The following is a 17,900-nucleotide window of genomic DNA, read 5'->3' as shown; positions in this document are numbered from 1 at the left end:
TCTGGTTTGAAACCTCTTTATTTGTGCCTCAGAATCAGTCTGGTGCCCCTGGCATCAGGGAAGGGACTAGGAAGAACAGCTTTACTTTGTTGCTCTTTCCTTGCCCCCCTTTTGTGCCCCTTCTGAGCCCCTGGCATAGAAGCCAGCAAGAAGGTGGCCCCAAGACAAGGGTGTGCATGGGCCCCTGCCCAGGGAGGGGGGACTGTGCTTCTTTAGGTGGGTAGGGCGGAACAGGGAGAGCCGGGGTTAGCACCATTGGATAAAGGGTGTTATTCAGCCCCTGCACGGGGGCAAGAGGGGTGCACAACCACAGAGGGCTAGCAGCAGCTGGTAGGAACGGGTGGGTGGTGATACTGGTGCCAGGGCCCTGATCAATGCCTTTGTATCGGGTCTAGTGCTTGCCCCCACTCCCCAAGGCACCATGAGGGAATCAGGCCTTGTCCAGACTAGGGGGCACCTTAGACACACTCCCTGATCACAATAAAAAACGTGCTGCCGGCATGGGGACTCCAATTTCTGGCTGTCTAAGGAGAAGCTGGGACCACCCTGAGACACAGGACAGGTGTGGGAGCTTGTGTGGGAGCTAGGGGAGCTGGGCACCCCGCTAAGTGCACTTGACGCTGAAATGCCGGGGTGAGGAGAGGCTGGGCCCTTGATGTGCTGGTTTGTGTCTGGGACAAAGCAGCGACACAGCACACAGGGCAATCAGCTGCCTCCCAGGGGTGAAGAGCTGAGATGCGAAGGCTTCAGGGGCAGTGTCCTGGAGAGGGGTCAGTGAGCAAGAAGGAGGACCAGCCAGAAGGAGCACGGGCACGGGACAATGCTCCTCTCAAGGATTCATTTCCTTTTCAATACCACCTGTCTCCGCCCCTGGACAGACCCAAGTCCAGAGAAGCGGATTAGGGGGTCACCGCACAGCAAAGCGGGGAGAACAGCCATGCCTCTAGGGCTCTGGCTTAGAGAGTTACTCCACGCCTGTATCAAACCCCTGGCATCTCAAGCCTGGTGCACCCCTACACCCCCGATGTGATGGCTCCAAACTCCTGCAGCAGCACGGCAGGTGCGCGGACCCGGGTCCTGCGTGGAGTGAGCGAGGGTCCCAGCAGAGGGCGCTACTGTTCGGTCAGCGAGAGCCGCAGGATGCGCTCCAACTCTTCCTCCTCCTGGCGTGCTCGCCTCCGTCTCTCCTCCTGCTCCTGCGCAGACAACTCCATAGCCAGCCGCAGCTGCTCGTCGTAGCTCCGAAACACATGGCTGCTGGAGCTGGGACCCGGGCTGGGCCGAGGGCTGGGCACTGGTGCCGGGGGCACGGGCTGGCGCTGCGGCGTGGGTGGGGCGCTCCTGGGGGTGGGGAGGATTTGTCGAGCGCTCCCCGCTCCCGGCACACCTGGGACACCTGCTCGTAAGTGGGGCAGGAGACATCGTAGAGGCCCCAGGGCTGGGCAGACTTGCCACCCTTCTAGGGGAGGCCATGAGTCTCACTGGGCTGTCCTGGCCCCACCCGGTGATGGAAGATCCCAGGTCCCGCCAACCTGTCTGTTGAGGGTCTGAACGTCCTGGGAGTTAGGTCCCTGCTTTCTGCACATGCCTGGAACACTGGCCACCCACCCTGTGCCAGGAAAGGGGTTTGGCAGAAGCCATCTTGATAACGGGTTTTTGATACCAGATGGAGCCCTGCTGTAGGCACTAAGGGTTCTCTGGGCCTAGCAGGGTTCCGGTGTCCCTGTGCAGTCTGACAGGTTAGTGGGAGTCTCTGTGCATGTGTGTTGGGGGTAGGAGAGGGAATAGGCACCTCTGAGTTCTCTTCGACCTCATGGGCACTGACCTGTCCTGTCGGCGGCCTTCACAGGACATGGGGTGGGTGCCTGGCTTGCTGTTGGTTAGCGCCTCCCAAATGGTGACCTGGAGAGAGCGGACTGTTAGCTGAGCTCACCTGCACTTGGAATGGCTTGGAATGGCGTCAGGAACACACCTGGTCATACTCACTGCCTGCCTCAAGCAGGCTCTGCTGGATGGCAAACTGCAGCAGGTCATCATCTTCATCACGAGTCGCAGCCTCTCGCTGGCCACCCAGCACGCTGTAGCCACGGGGGGCCTCGAACAATGTGGGTGAGATCTCACAGCTGCGGCAGGAGGCTGGGGGCGTGGGCCAGGGGTCAGGTGTGGGCTGGGCTCACCCCTGGGTGTCAGGGAGGGAAACAGCCTAGCTGTGAGAAGGCGGGGCCCTGTGGGGAGTGGAGAGTCTCACTGGTAGAGCTGGAGCTGCTGACGCTGGAGGAGTCGCTGCCAGGGGACGGTGTCTCGCTGCTGGGGCTGCCTCGCACTGAGGGCACTGGCTCATCGCAGCCGTTGAGGTTCCCGAAGGTGATGCGGGCGTTGAGAATGTGAAAGACGGGGATTTCTGAGGACAAGGAAGCCATTAAGCACCAGCCCCTCATACCTCAGACCCACTGCCCAGATTTCCTCTAAACCTCACCCTCCCAAAGTGACTGAGAAGAAACTGGGGGAAGGGGGCGCTCACCAATCTTGACTGGGAAGCCAGGAGGCAGGCGCAATGTGATGAAGTCCCGGAGCTTGGCGAAAAGTGCATTGCTGACTGCCATGAGGTCGATGATGGGAGCCACCTGCTCACACAGGGACAGGGGATGCTCCTCACACAGCCACAGCTTGGCCTTGAACCTGGTCCCCCAGATCCCAAAGTGTAAGGGAAGCTGTAGGAAGCCATGGCCTCCTAGCACCTCTTAGACCCTTACCCTGCCCATCCCTCCCCAGAAGAGCAGGGGGCCTCACTTCTGTGTCTTGGTGGTCAGTTCCATGGGACGACCCATGTCCCGGTTGCCAAGCTCAAAGTTGGGGTTGAAGTATTCCTCCGCAGTGATGGCAGTGGGGTTGGCTTGGCTCAGGGTCTGAGTGATCAGGGTCTGTACCGCATGGAGGGAGACTTTAGCCCAATTCCAGGCCAGGGGTTGGTGACACAGTCCCTCATCCCTCCCCCCCTCCAGCATGGAGCTGACACTGGCTTGGGAGTAGGAAGCCCACGTAGGTCATGTATGCGTAGGTCATGTACGCGGTTACCACCAGAACCTCTTAAGCCACACCCACACCCTTCAAAACAGTAATGCTCCTGACACACACTCACCCCATTTTGGGGGCCCCCGTGCTGCTCTGCAATTCCCAAGAAAGACTGCAGAGGTGTCTTACAACCTAGAAGAAACGTGGGGCCTCAGGACACTGCAGCCACATACACATGGGTGTCTCATGCCTAAGGCAAGGGTGTGGGCAGCTCTTGCACCCCACGATCCTAGCTACTTCCACCTAAAGTGATAAGGACTCTTAGGAGCATGGCCCAGGACCCACTGCAAGCTTGGGTGAAATGAAAGGGCCCCTAAGCCAGACGTGGTGGGTGGCCCTTTGATACCAGCACTTAGAAGGCAGAAAGGCAAGTGGGTATCTGTGAGTTGGAGGCTAGCCTGGTCTACATCAAGAATTTGGGGCCAGGGCTACGAGTGACACTCTGTCTCCCTAAATTAATAAATAGAATAAATAAAAGCACTTAAAGCTCTGAGGAAGCTTCCCAAAGTACCCCTCTCCAGGCTGGTGACCTTGGATAACAAACCGCCTGTCTTCTTTTGGGGAGTATGTGGGAGTAGCTCCTTTAGGCGCCTGGTTAATGACTTCATTGTCTTCTCAGACAAGCAGAAATCACATGTCTCTACTTGAGACAGGTTAGATGGTGCCCAGTGAATGTGTGTGACATAAGCAAGCACACAGACTCAGTGGCAAGGCTTTGAATCAGATGCCTAGATGAACCTATAAATGGCATGCGTGACATTTTTCTCCTAAGTGCAACACAGACATTAGTAATCAATCACTGAACCCAAATGAGCCCTAGGAACCTTTGCAGTATGGCAGGCACCTATCTGAGTTGACATCAATTTGCCTAACTGAGCCGTCCTGGCACTGGGCGGCCAAAGAATGCTACTGGGGACACCCTCCCTCCGACTGGTAGTCCCGCCCATCTACAGCGTCTCCCCCCATTTGTCTCAAGCTCGTTACCTTTGGCTTTGCCTTTGTGTTGTTCTGAAAGATGCTCTGTCCGAGTCCGGGTGATGAGCTCCACGTTGGAGGCCCCATATACCTGAGAAGAGAGAGGGAGGGGTGGGGACGGCCTGGTGCTGCTCAAGGGAATGTTAAGCACTCCCTGCAATAGAAACCTTGGCGGGGATCTTTGCCCCGTCTCTAGGCAGGTGGGCAAGTAAATATAGCCAATTATTTCACTTATTCATTCGACAAACTTTTTAGTGGTGTTTGAATTCAGGGCCTGTCATGGGCAAGCGTTCTCCCCCAGCTGCAGCCACACTCTAGGTGAGCAAACTTTCGGAGGAGCAGTTAGAGAGAGACCAGCCACTGAGGTCGGCATCAGGGACACAATGAACAAACCTGACCATCCCTGCTCCTTTGAGAGTCACACTCTAGTTGGAAGACAAGAAAATGTGCAGTCATAAAACAGAGATGCAGGCCCTGGTGGGGGCACCCAAGGCCCCTTATCTGAGCATCTAGAACCGGGGAGGGCTTCCCGAAGGAGACAACATGTACGGAGCCTTGGTCTTCGTCAGCACCTTCGTTCATCGAATGCTGGGGAGGTGGGGCCCCACAGCGGCAGTTTTCCAGAGGCCTGGTTTTGACCCCCAGCTCTGCTATGTAGAAATGCGCACTGCTCCTGCAGTGTCTCTGCTAGACCAGTGGACACCGCAACCCTCATCTGTAGGCCAGAAGAAATGGCCCAGCAAGCCTACTTAGTGGGGTACTAGGAGTGCCATGGGGGGGGGCTCGGTAAACATCTGTAAGGTGGGGTGAGAGCACCGGCCCGTTGTGAGGACGCCGGCCGTGACTGTCCTAAGGACTCTACAGAGACCCACAGTGGGACTCTAGTAGTGTAGCTACGTAAATGTCAGAATACAGCAGCTATTTCTCACCGTATCTAGGGCAACAGCTGAATGTATTAGTGTTTGGGGAAGGTACCTAGACCTTGAAGAGGCCACAGCAGAGCACAGTGATTGTTTCCCATGCTTTATAGAATTATTTTCTATCTATGCATGACTTGGGTCATAAGACTATCCAGGCACACTTGAATTATTGGGCACTGCAAACACCACACAATAAGCACTAAAGGTTGCAGGGCTGTGATGGTTTCCTTCAGAGAAAATATAAAGTAGATCAAAGGGGCTTTGGTTTCAGGAACTTGTATCCCAAACAGAGCCTTTGTGTACAATCAATAAATTTGCTTCTGAACGGAGGTTCAAGGTTCTGTTCACAGAAACTGTTCCTCCTCGCTGCCAGAGAGCCTAAAATTACATTCTGGGGAGACTCTCTGTTTTTGAGTGGTTCATGCAACACAGAACACCCCAAAGCCCCTCTGCAGGAGGGACTATTGATCCTATGCCTTTCTCCATGCAGCATTGCCTCAGTGCCCACAATGCCAAAGAGGTTGGGTTGGGGGCGCTCTGTTGAGCACGGCCGAGCTCTGGGACCCAGAGCTGTACCCTCACCTTGGCTTCATACCCATTCACCATCTCTGTCTTCTCGCTGCGCCAGCCCAGAATGCCAGTCTTGTTCCTGGGGAGGTAGAGTGGTCCAGGTGAAATGGCCGCCCATCAGGCTAGCTTCAGGCTAGCCACGCTGCACCAACTCACCTCTCAAAGGAGATGTTCTTGGTGTCAAGCTGTGTGGTGACAACCGGTGCAGTGAGCCGGCTCAGCACTTGCTCCTCAGTGGGTTGGGCAGCAGCCAGCAGCAGTTCCTGATCCTGCCCGGCCAGGGCCAGCGTCTCCATGTATACCACACGGCGGTCATGGTCTATCTCCATGACCACGGCACTTGTGTCTGCCGCCAGGGAACAGCACAGAGGTCAGGGTGGTCGGGGGCTGTCTGCTGTCTCCCACCCTGCCCTATTTACTGCCAGACTGACCTTGACCCCTGAAGACAAAGCTGCGATTCCCTCTCTGCCAGGTCATATGGTCAAAGCCCAGAAGTGTGGTGTCTACCCTCAGGTTCTGCCCACTCTTCCACACTTTGTAGGTGTCACTGGGGCAGATCTTGGATACCAGGGGCACTGGGTAGAAGTGAAGGTCAGAAGGGGCTTCAGTTCCCTGGGCCAGCCCAGGGCACAGAACTGAGTTGATAGCACAGCCAGAAAGACTAGGGAGCTTGCAAGGGAGGAAGCAGCCCTTCCTTCAGCCCCGTCCCCCGTGGAGAGTTGAGCGATCCGGGGTTGGGCACAGGGATGGCTCACACACCACTATCTCTGATACCCACTGTGTATTCATTCACCCACTCAGCCTCTCGCCCACACTTTCAACAAGTATTTACTGAACACCACATCCACGCCAGGCACTGTCCCAGTCACTGGAGGTACAACACCGGACAAGGTAAGACTTTTGCCTGCTGGACTTTACCTTAGAGCAAATGACAGGCAAATCATTACAGAGGAATAGAGATGATGATAATAGCCAACAAGATAGCAGCTGAGGCAGTCTGCAAAGACCTGGCTGGAAGTTGGCATTGATCGGAGGCTAAGTGAGAAGGAACCCCATGAAGAGCATGGAGCCACACTCTGGCTGGGGACAGTGACCTCAGAGTCCACAGATCAGATTCAGCCCCTCTTACCCCAGCTGGTGAACTCCCATTTCATCTCCACGTAGAAATCCTGGGCCTGGAGGGAGACAAAGAAAAGGGCTGAGCGGGCACTAGAATCGGATGCTGGGCCGCAGTGGGCAGGAGGAAGCTGGATCTCACCTTCCGGAGCTTCTCCAGGAGCATGGGGATGCCCGCCAGTCGCTTCACCACCCGCTGGTAGTCTCGGTACCGCAGCACCAGCTGCACCAGCTCCAGGTCCCTGGTGCTCACAGCCTCCTGTAGCACTGGGGGCGGGGAAGCCATGTCACAGGGTGAGACTCTCCGGCCCACTCCAGGACACTGGCTGAAGGACTAAGACGACAAGGGTGCCCACCTGTCCAACCACTGCGATTCTCCCTGCCCACATCTGCGCCGTGTGCCAAGAGCACACGGGCACATTCCAGGTGCCCCAGCGTGGTGGCCAGGTGCAGGGGAGTCCGACCACGGGGATCCAGTTGTTCAATGTCCACCTGTGGAAGAAGTTGAGATGGAGCCCTGGTCACTTCGGAGGCACCCGACACGGGTCTAACGGCAGCTAAACTGGCAGCAGGTCTCTGGCTGTCACCTGTTCTAACTCACAAGGCCATGACAGAGACCAGCTTGATGAGTGTGGCCCTGTGAATGGAGGAGGGCATAGGAGACAGGGGGAAAAGGATTCTGGGAGGGGAAAGCAAAGACCTTCCTTCCTGTCTGCTAGGCCTCCAGCTAGAGTTATGTCCTTCAAGGCATCATGGGCCACCTGTGGAATCTAAGGCGGAGTGAACAGTGGTCCATCCAAAGAGGCTGTTAGCCAAGGAGGATGCCTAAGGCTAAGCCGGTCAAGTGGTGTCAAGAAGCGCCACAACCACTGAGTAACTGTTGGCAAACGGGTACGACAATACCCACATAGCAGGTGGTGCACACACCCACAATCCCAGCAATGAGAAGGCTGAAGCAGGAGGATGGTGGTGAGTCCAAGGTTAACCTGCGCTACACAGGGAGCCGTCCCATGTGTTCCCTCCCCTGCCCCCACCGCCCAGATACATTGGCTATGATGAAAGAGCATGCTCAAGCCCAACTTCAGAGCCCTCAGGTAGCGACATTTTTGCATCAGTCTTGTGATTTCAGGAATGATACTCCACTACATGCAATTGTACTGTGTTGTGAAAAGCATATGTGTTAAACATAAATATTTAAGCATATCTCAGGAGTCTGAACTTCTGGCTAAACTCAGTGACTCCACCATATATACATGTTAATGCCTTTCCAAACCCTATTAAAGAGTGTCTCTCCCAAGTAAGAGGAGGTAACAAAACTATACTGAAATGGATGGGATTGCTATCACTTCAAAATATAGGAAGCAATTGTTCTTAAACCGATGTCTCCAACTGGTATCCCTGACTGTGGTTTCCCGGGCCTTCCACCTGGAGGAACACACTGATTGCTATTCAGAGAGGGGAACCATCAGCGGACTTGGAGTCGTGGGGACAGGTGGGACGAGGAAAGCGGAGCAGGAAGAGGAGGGGAAGGGAGGGCTGCTCCTCTGCACAGGGGTCCCTTCGAGTCTTTACTGATCACCATGTGCGCACAGTAAAATTCAACAAGATTGGGAAAAACAGAGAAGTAGACAGACAGACAGCCACTCACACTCAAGATGCTAAGAAGAATTCTGGATCCACCTCTATTTAGCAGACCCCAACAGTGCTGCGCCTTCCCAGCAGGGCTAAACTAGCCTAGAGAAGAGGCTCACCTGAGCCAATCAACTAGATTAAGAGTTGGCATCCAAAGGCTCGTGGGCAAATAATTTAATTAATTTGTTCAAAGGAAGCTAATCCTCTTTAAAGGAAGATGAAGTTCAGATGTTTAATATGTATCTACAAGGTCCAACATCCAGTCATACCACTAGGCGGGACGTGAAGCTGGACCTGTCATCCCAGCAGTCAGGAGGCTGAGGTGCAAAGGCAGCTTGGACCACGCAGTGAGACTGTCTCCAAAACCACCCACCCATGCTTCCAGTGTGTCTTACTTTCTGTTGAGCGCCCTTCTTCCTCTGAGCCCTCATACTAAAGCCTACAGCCAATACCTTTATTAAAGCCCGACTGGATGTCATTAAGAAGACAACCGCCCTTCAAAACTACTGTGCATGTCACAAGCAGGGAGACATGGTCTGTAACACAGAGGAAGAGCATGCAACAGAAACACCGAGAAAGTAAAGACAGTGATGCAGATGCTCAGCCAGGCGGTGGTGGTGCACGCCTTTAATCCCCAGCACTTGGGAGGCAGAGGCAGGGGTATCTCTGTGAGTTCGAGGTCAGCCTGGTCTACAAGAGCGAGTTCCAGGACAGGCTCCAAAGCTACAGAGAAATCCTGTCTCGGGGAAAAGAGTGATACAATATGCTCAAAGTTTGCGATTTTGGGAGGCTTCTTTTGTTGTTTTTTTTGTTTGTCTGTTTGGTTGGTTGGTTTGGTTTGGTTTTGGTTTTGGTTTTTGAGACAGGGTTTCTCTGTATAACAGTCCTGGCTGTCCTGGAACTCACTCTGTAGACCATGCTGGCCTCAGACTCAGAAATCTGCCTGCCTCTGCCTCCCAATTTCTGGGATTAAAGGCATATGCCACCACAGCTGGTCTTTTGTTGGTTTTTTAATGAGCTCTTGATATGAAGCCCAAACTGGCATTGACAGGGCTCTCCCTCCCCTCCTCAGTTGGCTGTTGTTATTGTGGGAGGGAGGAGTTGTGGGAGGGACAGGGTCTTAGCTGGCCTTGAACTCACAGATAGCTGAGGCTGGCACTGAATCCTTGTTTCCTCACCTCAGCCTCCCAAAGTGCTGGGATTGTGGGTACGCACTACCACACCCAGCTTGACGTCTAGAATTAAAGGCTTGCTCTACTATGCCCAGCGGTAAATTTTTGTCTTAACTCACCCATTTTTGCGGCAATTTGTTGTGGAAATGAATACAGTGAAAGCCTACAGAACCAAGAAACACAACACCCCATAAAAAGTCGATGCCAGGCCCCTCATCATGAGACGCTGGGAAGGTGCTAAGAAAGCCCTAGGAGCACAGAAGGGAAGGAGACCAGTATCAGTGGGACAAACAGAAAACACCTCACTTCTCATGACAGCTGATTCAAGCCCTGAGCCAGCATGATGAACCCTTTTGGTACTGGGGTGCAGGGAAGGAAGGGTCGGTGTAAAACTCTACACCTCGTGAGAAGACTCTTCCAAAACGAAGGGGACACAGAGACTGTGGTGAACCACAGCTAAGAGAACACAGTGCCAAAGGCGTGTGGAAAATGGTCAGGTGGGAAGAAAATGAGACCAGATGGAGACTTGGATCCACACAAAGAAACCGAGAATGCCAAAAATGTTAAATTTGCAAGTATAAGAATGTCAGTAAAATATTTAAAACCCACAAGAATAAGGAGAAGAGATGTCAGCAGATGAAGATTTTCAACACGTCTTCAGAGGATGGAAAGTGCCCAAGGAAGGCTACTGATTTAGTGGAGCGGGGAAAGCCAGGACCCACTCGGCGGCGGGGGAGGGGCAGAGCAGCAGCCAGGTCACCCCAAGATCACCAGCATGGGGTGTGCTAGACTCTCCAAGGATGAGGTTACGGAGTGCAACCCTGGCAACCAGTGCGAGCAATCCCTTGCACTGGATCCCACGGTTGTGCTTTGTCCCCCTCCACCCAGGTGGGGTACTTATTTCTTCCTTGGAGGAAGTGAAGACTGGAATAACCTCTGGATAGAGATATCTGGGGTTCCCAGGATGGATCTGTAGCTTCTACGGTTGTGCTATATGTCAGTGAGCTCTAGGCCACATTCCCCCACATGTCCCTAGAGCCACAAGGAACTGGACACTGGAGGCAAAGTGTCTACCATGAAATCAACCAAACAGACAATGGGACGGTATGAACAGGAGAAACTGTCTCTGTGGGGAGTGAAAGGAACTTGGGGGTATAGGAGTGGGGCTGCAATTTGTATCCTCAGAGGACATGGAAAGCTTACTGAGTTCTCAGCCTGAGACCCTGGCCTCCTGTCACCGTGCCTTTCCCCACCCGGGCGCTCACTCTAGAAGCATCTTCCAGGAGTATCTTCCTTGCCTTTCCTGGCTTGCTCCCTTCCTGAACAGCTGCCCTGGGCTCACGTCAGTGGACAGCGCCCACTTCACTGCATTTTCAGGTTAAAACAAATGGCACTGGCAGGTGGCGAGGCGCTCTGCAGGTAAGGGCCCAAGGCTGAGAGAAGTGACTTCCAAAACTGTCCTCTGACCTCAACATTGCACAGTGGTGTGCTCATGCCTCCCCCAACACACACACACACACACACACATGCACACAAAACTTAAACTTTTAAAAGCAAAAACCCTTGCCTGCCCCCTACTCCAGTATTCAGGTAAGGCTTAGAGCATGAAAAGCACTGAGCCTCCAGAACACCCTGTAGCTCCCCCCTTTCCCTCACCCTCCACGTCTACCCTATTCCCATGATCTGTGGGCTCAACCTTCAAAGCTGACCTCGAGGCCCTGGAAGTTCCCACCTCAAGCTACCACGTTGCTCATAGTCACCCATGTGTGACTGTCCCCCTTACAGCTCACAGCACCTCTCTCGTGTCCCCACACAATCAAGCTAAACTGAACTTGGGAGAGCGAGAGATGGTTCAGTGGTTAAGAGCTCACTTACTTCCCAGCACCCACATGCTATGGTGCCTCACAACAACCCAACAGCTCCAGTTCTGGGGATCTGATGCCCTCTTCTGACCTCTGAGGGCCCCAGGCCTGCATTCGATACACATACAGGCCTGTAGGCAAAACACTCACACACATAGGATGAGACAAATAGATCTAAAATAAAGAAATAAATGAAATGAACTCAGGGCTTGATACACTTTGGCACTAATCTCTCCAGAGGTTTTTTTGTTTTTTTCTTTGTTGTGTTCGCTTTGTCTTTTGTTTTTTATTGTATTCATCTAGAAGCCTACCCTGGACTTGAAACTCATTTACTCCACCTACCTACACTCCACCTACCTACACTCCAATCTGTCACCTTAGAAATAATCCCTTGGATAGCCTAGCACTGTGATTTTTACCCCCAAAAGTTCATGTGCTGGAAGCCTGCTCCTTCCTGGTAGAGCAGGATAAAAAGGCTGTGGATCTATAGAAGCTGGGCCCATAGGGGGGTGACTGAGGCAAGGCCAGCACCAGAGCAGGTCAGCTCCCACAGTGAGTTCAGCTTCCTGACGCTTTGCCTTGCCCCACCCCATGCTCCTTCCGGATGGGCTAATTTATTCACTGCCCTGTGACACAGCCAGTTAGGTGGTCCTAGCCAGATGCTGCTGCTGCTTCGTGCTCTTTGAACTCTCTCCACTCTGACCTTTCCAGTCCCCAGAATCGTGAGCCACTGTGGGCTACCTCAACCTCTTTTTCTTGTAGTCTTCAGTTATGCTGGAGGGTTTGGTTTGGTTTGGTTTGGTTTGATGGTATGGGGGATCAAGCCCAGGGTGTGTCTTGCTGTCTGCTAAGCAAGGGCTGTACCACAGGGCCACATCCCAGCCCACCAGGAAATCTGTTACAGCAACACAAACTGAGTGTCTATGGAACCTTTCTTTCCGCCTTCAGGTTGCCACCCAAATGTCACCTCCTTATATTAGATGTTCTGACAACCAACCTGAGGTGACAGCTGTCCCTTATCCTGTTTCAGATCTCTGCCAACATCCTTCACTTTTTCAGTTTCCCTGGTCGGGCCTATTATGTTCACCAATGGCTTCCCAGACCCTGGGCAGCACCTGGCATGTAACCAGGGGTTACACGTTTGTTAAATAAAGCTATAGATGACTACACTGAGGGTCAGGAGAAGGTTTGAGAAAAAAGTGTATAAAAGTATAAGCATGAGATCTAGTTTTTGGAGTGGTTCATAATTATAGAGGTTGGTATCAGGGAAGAGCTCAATGAGGGAGTGAGGTGGGGAGGGAAGAATGGGAAGTATTTCCTTAGAAACCCAGGAGCTGGAGAGACAGCTCAGTGGTTGGTGCTGCTGTTCCATCACGAGGACGAGCATCCGCGTCAGGCGGCTCACAAACACCTGTAACTCCAGCTTCAGAGGATCTGATGTGTCTCCCGGCTTCTCACAGATGCACAGACACACACAAATAAAAACAAATCTTTTTCTTTCTTCTTTCTTCTTCTTTTTTGAGTACAGTTTTAGACCAGGTATACTGGCACTGGTGCATACAAAAACACAGACACACATCACAACACTGCTTCAAAACACAAACTGGGCCAGGAGTTTACACCTGTGCTGTGACGCACACTCGCGTATGCGGGCACTCTGCACACACACAAACGAGTGTAATAGCATTTCTTTTTCTCTGGTTTTTCATTTTTATGTGTCTGGGTGTTTTGCCTACATGGATGTCTGGGCACCAAGTGCATGCCTGGTGCCTGAGGAAGCCAGAGAAGGGCACTGGGTCCCAGGAATTGGAGCTATGGGTGGATTTATGGTGATGCGCTGCTGTGTGGGTTTTCCTCTAACTGAACCCAGGTCCTCCACAAGAGCAGCAAGTGTTCTCAGTCACAGAGCTATCTCTCCTGCTTAGTAATAGCTGCTTTTCAAAAGAATGAAAATCTTTAAAATAATGGTTTGTTTTTGTGACAATTTCTCATGTGGCCTAGGTTGGCCTCAAGTGTGTGGTGGTCCTCCTGCCGTGACTCTTGTGCCAGGGTCACAGTGAGAGCTACCACACCCCATTAGATCAGTTTTTTAAACAAACTGGCAGTTCTTTACTTTTAAATGCATTGGGAGCCTCAAGAACAAGTGGCCTTGCCCCTCTGGGCCCCTGAGCTGTACCTGGAGCTCTGAGGAGTCCCAAAGCACCTTGTGCCAGCTCCTACAGAGAAGGGGGAGTGAATTTACTGTCCTGACCTAAGTGGGGTTCTGAACCATGAGGTAGAAATGAAAGAGCCACAGACCCTGGGCCGGCTGAGAAAGCCAGGGCGTGGCCTTTAGGCCTGTGGATGACCAGCAGGTAAAGTGAATCAAGTTTGATAGCCAGGTTCCACATGGCGTAAGGGAGAAACAACCCTAGCCTCCACACCACCTGCACTATGGCTTGCGCGCATGCACATACACATACACAATAAATATATATGTTAAATAAAAAAAGAAGCAGCCTTCCCCCAGAGTTTGAGGTGAGCTGCTGAGTGTTCCCAGCTCCGCCCTAGATGCCACCGCTGCTGATGCTGCTACTGAAGCTAACAAGGCCCTAGGGAACTGGTAGGCACCCTGCCTGGCCCCAGAGCTCCTGTGGGCCTCAGCTCCCAGCTCTAGAAGCTAGCCCTCCTGCAAGATGGATGCCTTTCCCACCCCAGCTCCTCAAGACTGCTCCCAGCATCTGCCCTCAGGCAACCCTGAGTCCCATGTGGACCCCATGCGCCTGTCCAGGCCCCCAGAGAGTTCCTTCCCACTCATCCAGAACAGGACCTACAGCGCAAGTGGCAGGCCCTGGGCCCAGGTGGGAGAATTCATTAACTTCCTCAGCAAAAGGGCACAGCTGTTGGTTTAATTGCTGCAATGAAAAGGTTTCCATGAAACCCAACACCGGCCCTCCCCACAGAGAGAGTAGAGACTCTTGAACCTCCGCAGGCTCAGAGGGAATCAAAGCTGGAGTCTTTAGGGTTTAAGTCTTTAGGGAGCTGGGGCTCCCTGGGCGGAAGCCTCCCTGCCTCCCCTCTGTGCCCCTGCGCATTGGCATGCACAGGTTCCAGAAGAAAGCATGCCCACCCGACCTACCCAGTGGTCCCTGCGCAGGCACAGGTGTGCCTAGCTACCCTCCGGCTCTGCAGGAGTTCACTTGTGTACCGTGTGTTTGGTAGTGGCTCGCTGGGTCTAAATGTTCAGGCGCACTGCAGGGGGTTTTCAAACTCTTTTATCACTGACAGAACTATTTGTCAGGTAAAGCCTTAAAAGCACTTGCCAGGTATACGGTAAGTCTGGGGACTGAAGAAGATGGGAGATCACGGAGCCTTGGCCACTTGGCCTCTCCTCCTTCCCTGGCCACCCTCTCCTCCTTCCTGGCCTAGGGAAGATGGCTGGAGTCTGAGTTAGTCATTGCTTCAGAAAGCTGCTGCCACCTAACAAGGGTGACGGTCAGGCACGCCTACTCTTTCTTGAGGGTGGGAGGGTGAAGGGTGTTTCCCCAGACCGCATGGGGCAGCACAGCTGACTCTCCTCTACCCTTTCATCCCTGTGTGGCCCTTCCACCCCATAATTCATTGATTTGTTTGTCTGTGTGTTTTTGAGATTTGTGGTTCTCTCTGCTGAACTTTCTAGCTTCCTAACTGGTGTTACCCCACACCCAGGACTACAGAGTGAGGGAAGGGACTAGGTCTCCCCCCCCCTGAGGTTCCCAATATAACTGGTACTTCTAACGGCCTCACCAAGCTCTGGGTGGGAAAGCAGAGTGGAAAAAATTGGAAAGGAGGACCAAGGCAGAGGCAGCCTCAAGAAATAGCAATGCTTCCCAAGGACCCCTTCAGAGTCCCTGGTGTTCATGGCCATCCCCACCCCCTCACCCTGAGGGAACACATGATTCCAGAACCTGGGCTGTGCCAGGCAAAGAAGAAGTGACATACATTGCTTTCCACCACCGTCCCTCCTGCCTGGCAGGACACCTGACAACCACACTACTTTCAGGCTCCAGCGAGGCTCCTTCCTTGCACCTCTTAACTGTTCACCATTCCCAGAAGAGCCCCCCCCCCCCCCCAGTGGCTGAGCCACTCTGAAAGCTCTGTTCCACCCGATTCAGCCAGTCAGCAACATCAGGCCTGCCCACGGGAGGCCTCTGCAGGCTTTTGTTGGAGCAAAGCAGAGGCAGCTATGCCAAGCAAGGACCAGGGAGTCCCAGCTGCCAAGGAAAGCCTGGCGGTTTTCTACAGTGGCTTGTGCCAGGAGCCTTAGAGGTCAGGGACCCCCCAGCACACACCATCTGGGATGCTAAGTGTCTGCAGGAGTGCTGTCATGGTGTCTGGTGGCTCAGTGCCAGGACTGTCTCCTGAGAAGACATCCTAATGCCCCAAAGATGAGACAGCGAGCATTAGAATGTAAGTGTCACCCTGGATCAGCCTTGGGGTTGGGTACAGCCAGGGACTCTCTCACCAAGGCTAACTGGTACTCAGGAGAATACCTGCTTGAACTCCTCTTGGATGAACAAGGGTTAATGTCACTGGTGCCCCATATTCTCCTGGCTTGAATCAAGAACAGGCAGGCAGGTTTCCATTTCAATGAGACATTGACTCACCAGATTCAGAATGGGCTGAACAGGGTACCTAGCCACGATGCATCCTGAGCATGAGAAGAACATTCTCAACAGCCCTGGCGACCAGACAGACCTACAGCAGCTGAGGCTCCCCAGCAAGATGGCTGACTTGAGGTCTGTCAACAAAGGCCTGGATGAAAAGGCCCTCTTCTGAGACATTCCACTTCTTTCTAGTTTTAGGAAGAGGACCACCCACACCCTTCAGTTAAGGGAGTAGAGCTGAGACATTCTGGGGATTCAGTTCCTAGCCTTCTAACAATCCCTAGATCTTTGGGGGACTTTCTCAGGCAAGGAAAGTGGAGAGGAGCCAGAGAGGATGGGATTGGATCTTTACGGCCTGTGTTCAGCACACTGTAATCCCAGAACTAAGTCTCCTCCGGGCCAGTCATGAGTACCTTGTATTTGCTTCCCAGGCTCTCTGACCTTCTGTCTTTATGAAGCTTTTATGACAGATAAACTAACTTGGAGACAGCTTGTGGAAACAGACAGCCCAGCCCAGAGGCTTGCAGATCATTGGATTCTGAAATGGGAGTGCAATGCAGAGCTGAATGCTGTACTGATCCGGATCTCAGAGGGAACATCAGACAGTCTGATGTCCAGCCTTAGGCGTCATACTGAACTTCCATGACTGAGGAAGTGGGCTCACAGTCCCTAAGTCTCAGACCCTAATGAACTGGAAGGCCTGAATCCTAAGGAACCCAGGGCAGCCTGGGCCCAGCTCTGCCCACCGCTTTCCCTGGGTTGCATCATGACTGCTTTGCAAGTTGCCTGAGTGGCAAGGACAGAACTGAAGACTATTAGTGTCCTATGCCTGCCTTTGTCCTGAATAATGGCTAAGAAATGCCACCATTCCCCGGTCTTTCTGCTTGTTTTGGTTTTTGGATATAGGATCTCACTACGTAGAGCAACGAGGTTGCTCTCAGACATGAAATAAGACCAGGCTGACCTTAAACTTGTGGCAATCCTCCTGCCTCTGCCTCCCCACTGCTGAGACTATAGGCATGCAACACCACTTCAGGCTCCTGGTCTTCTTTGAGGTCACTGCCCAGCCCAAGGCTGACCCACAGGTATCTCTGATTAGCAGAAAGCAGGGAACCTATATTCTGTGAAGACCCTCAAGGCCTTCCTGTGGCCCCCTCCTTCCTCCTCGGTAAAAAGGTAGGCTCTAGCACCGAAAGACAGGAGAGCGTTTTTTCAGCACCTGGACAAGACCCTTTCCTCACAGGGTCTTCCCCCACTTCTGGCTCCGGAGCCTAGGCCTGGAACTGAGGCATCCGTAGATTTCGTCCACTCTAAGCAAACAGGGACCTCATTCACCAGGAAGTGAGAGGGCACTGGGTGGGGCTGGGATGGCTGAGAGTGCCACAGCGCTTGTTCCCAGATTTTGTGTGGGCCCCCTCCCCACGCAGGCCTTTCTTATCTCTGCACACTCACACGGGGATGTCGTGCCTCGACCGAGTGGAGTGGACTCTCCCACTACATGGAGCACGGATAGAACCGACAGCCCCTCCCTGCAGTCCCTTAAAGCCCCGACGGAGGACAGCACAGGGTCCCCCCTACACCAGTCTCAGAGGGCCCGGAACGTGTGGACCACCAGTCCTGGAACCAGGGGTGCATGCGGGGACAGCTCCCATCACCCTCGTCAGGTCAACAAGCACAAAAGCCGCGGCTGCAAACAAAGAAGCGCTGCAAACTAGCCGGGGAGGCGGGACAGGCGGCGCCGCGCCCCCTCCCCACGCCGCGCGGGCGTGCCGGGCCATGGTCCCCGACGGCGCTCCTACCTGGCCGGCGCGGACCTCCTTCTCCAGCTCGCGGTGGCGGTTGTGCCACACGAGGAAGTGCAGCGGGTACTTGCCCTCGGGCCCCTTCCTGGCGGAGGCGTTGGCGGGGATCATCGCCCGCTCCTCATGCCGGGGCCGCGGCGCCCGGCCCGCGGGG

The 17,900-nt window shown here is 53.7% G+C and overlaps 1 protein-coding gene across 5 annotated transcripts; it reads right to left on the bottom strand.

The window, feature by feature from the left end:
• Positions 1-2: 2 nt before the first annotated feature.
• Ankrd13b (ankyrin repeat domain 13B) lies at positions 3-17,875 on the bottom strand. Of its 5 annotated transcripts, none has more exons than XM_075991577.1 (16): positions 17,744-17,875; positions 7,010-7,145; positions 6,796-6,920; positions 6,667-6,712; positions 5,969-6,112; positions 5,694-5,883; positions 5,550-5,616; positions 4,057-4,138; positions 3,140-3,204; positions 2,791-2,921; positions 2,522-2,679; positions 2,249-2,401; positions 1,973-2,136; positions 1,826-1,902; positions 1,533-1,609; positions 1,230-1,341 (listed from the first exon to the last, which is right to left on the bottom strand). In XM_075991577.1, exons 1-15 carry the CDS (start codon positions 17,855-17,857, stop codon positions 1,564-1,566), a joined length of 1,698 nt encoding a protein of 565 aa, XP_075847692.1. In that variant the 5' UTR covers positions 17,858-17,875; the 3' UTR covers positions 1,230-1,341; positions 1,533-1,563. The 5 variants fall into 5 exon arrangements, with proteins under 5 accessions (XP_075847687.1, XP_075847688.1, XP_075847690.1 ...); XM_075991576.1 differs by having other exon boundaries at positions 1,266-1,396; XM_075991572.1 differs by lacking the exon at positions 1,533-1,609 and having other exon boundaries at positions 3-1,396.
• Positions 17,876-17,900: the final 25 nt, after the last annotated feature.

This window comes from Microtus pennsylvanicus, chromosome 11 (assembly GCF_037038515.1).
Source record: "Microtus pennsylvanicus isolate mMicPen1 chromosome 11, mMicPen1.hap1, whole genome shotgun sequence".
NCBI lineage: Eukaryota > Metazoa > Chordata > Mammalia > Rodentia > Cricetidae > Microtus > Microtus pennsylvanicus.
This window is presented reverse-complemented; position numbering and strand designations above follow the sequence as displayed.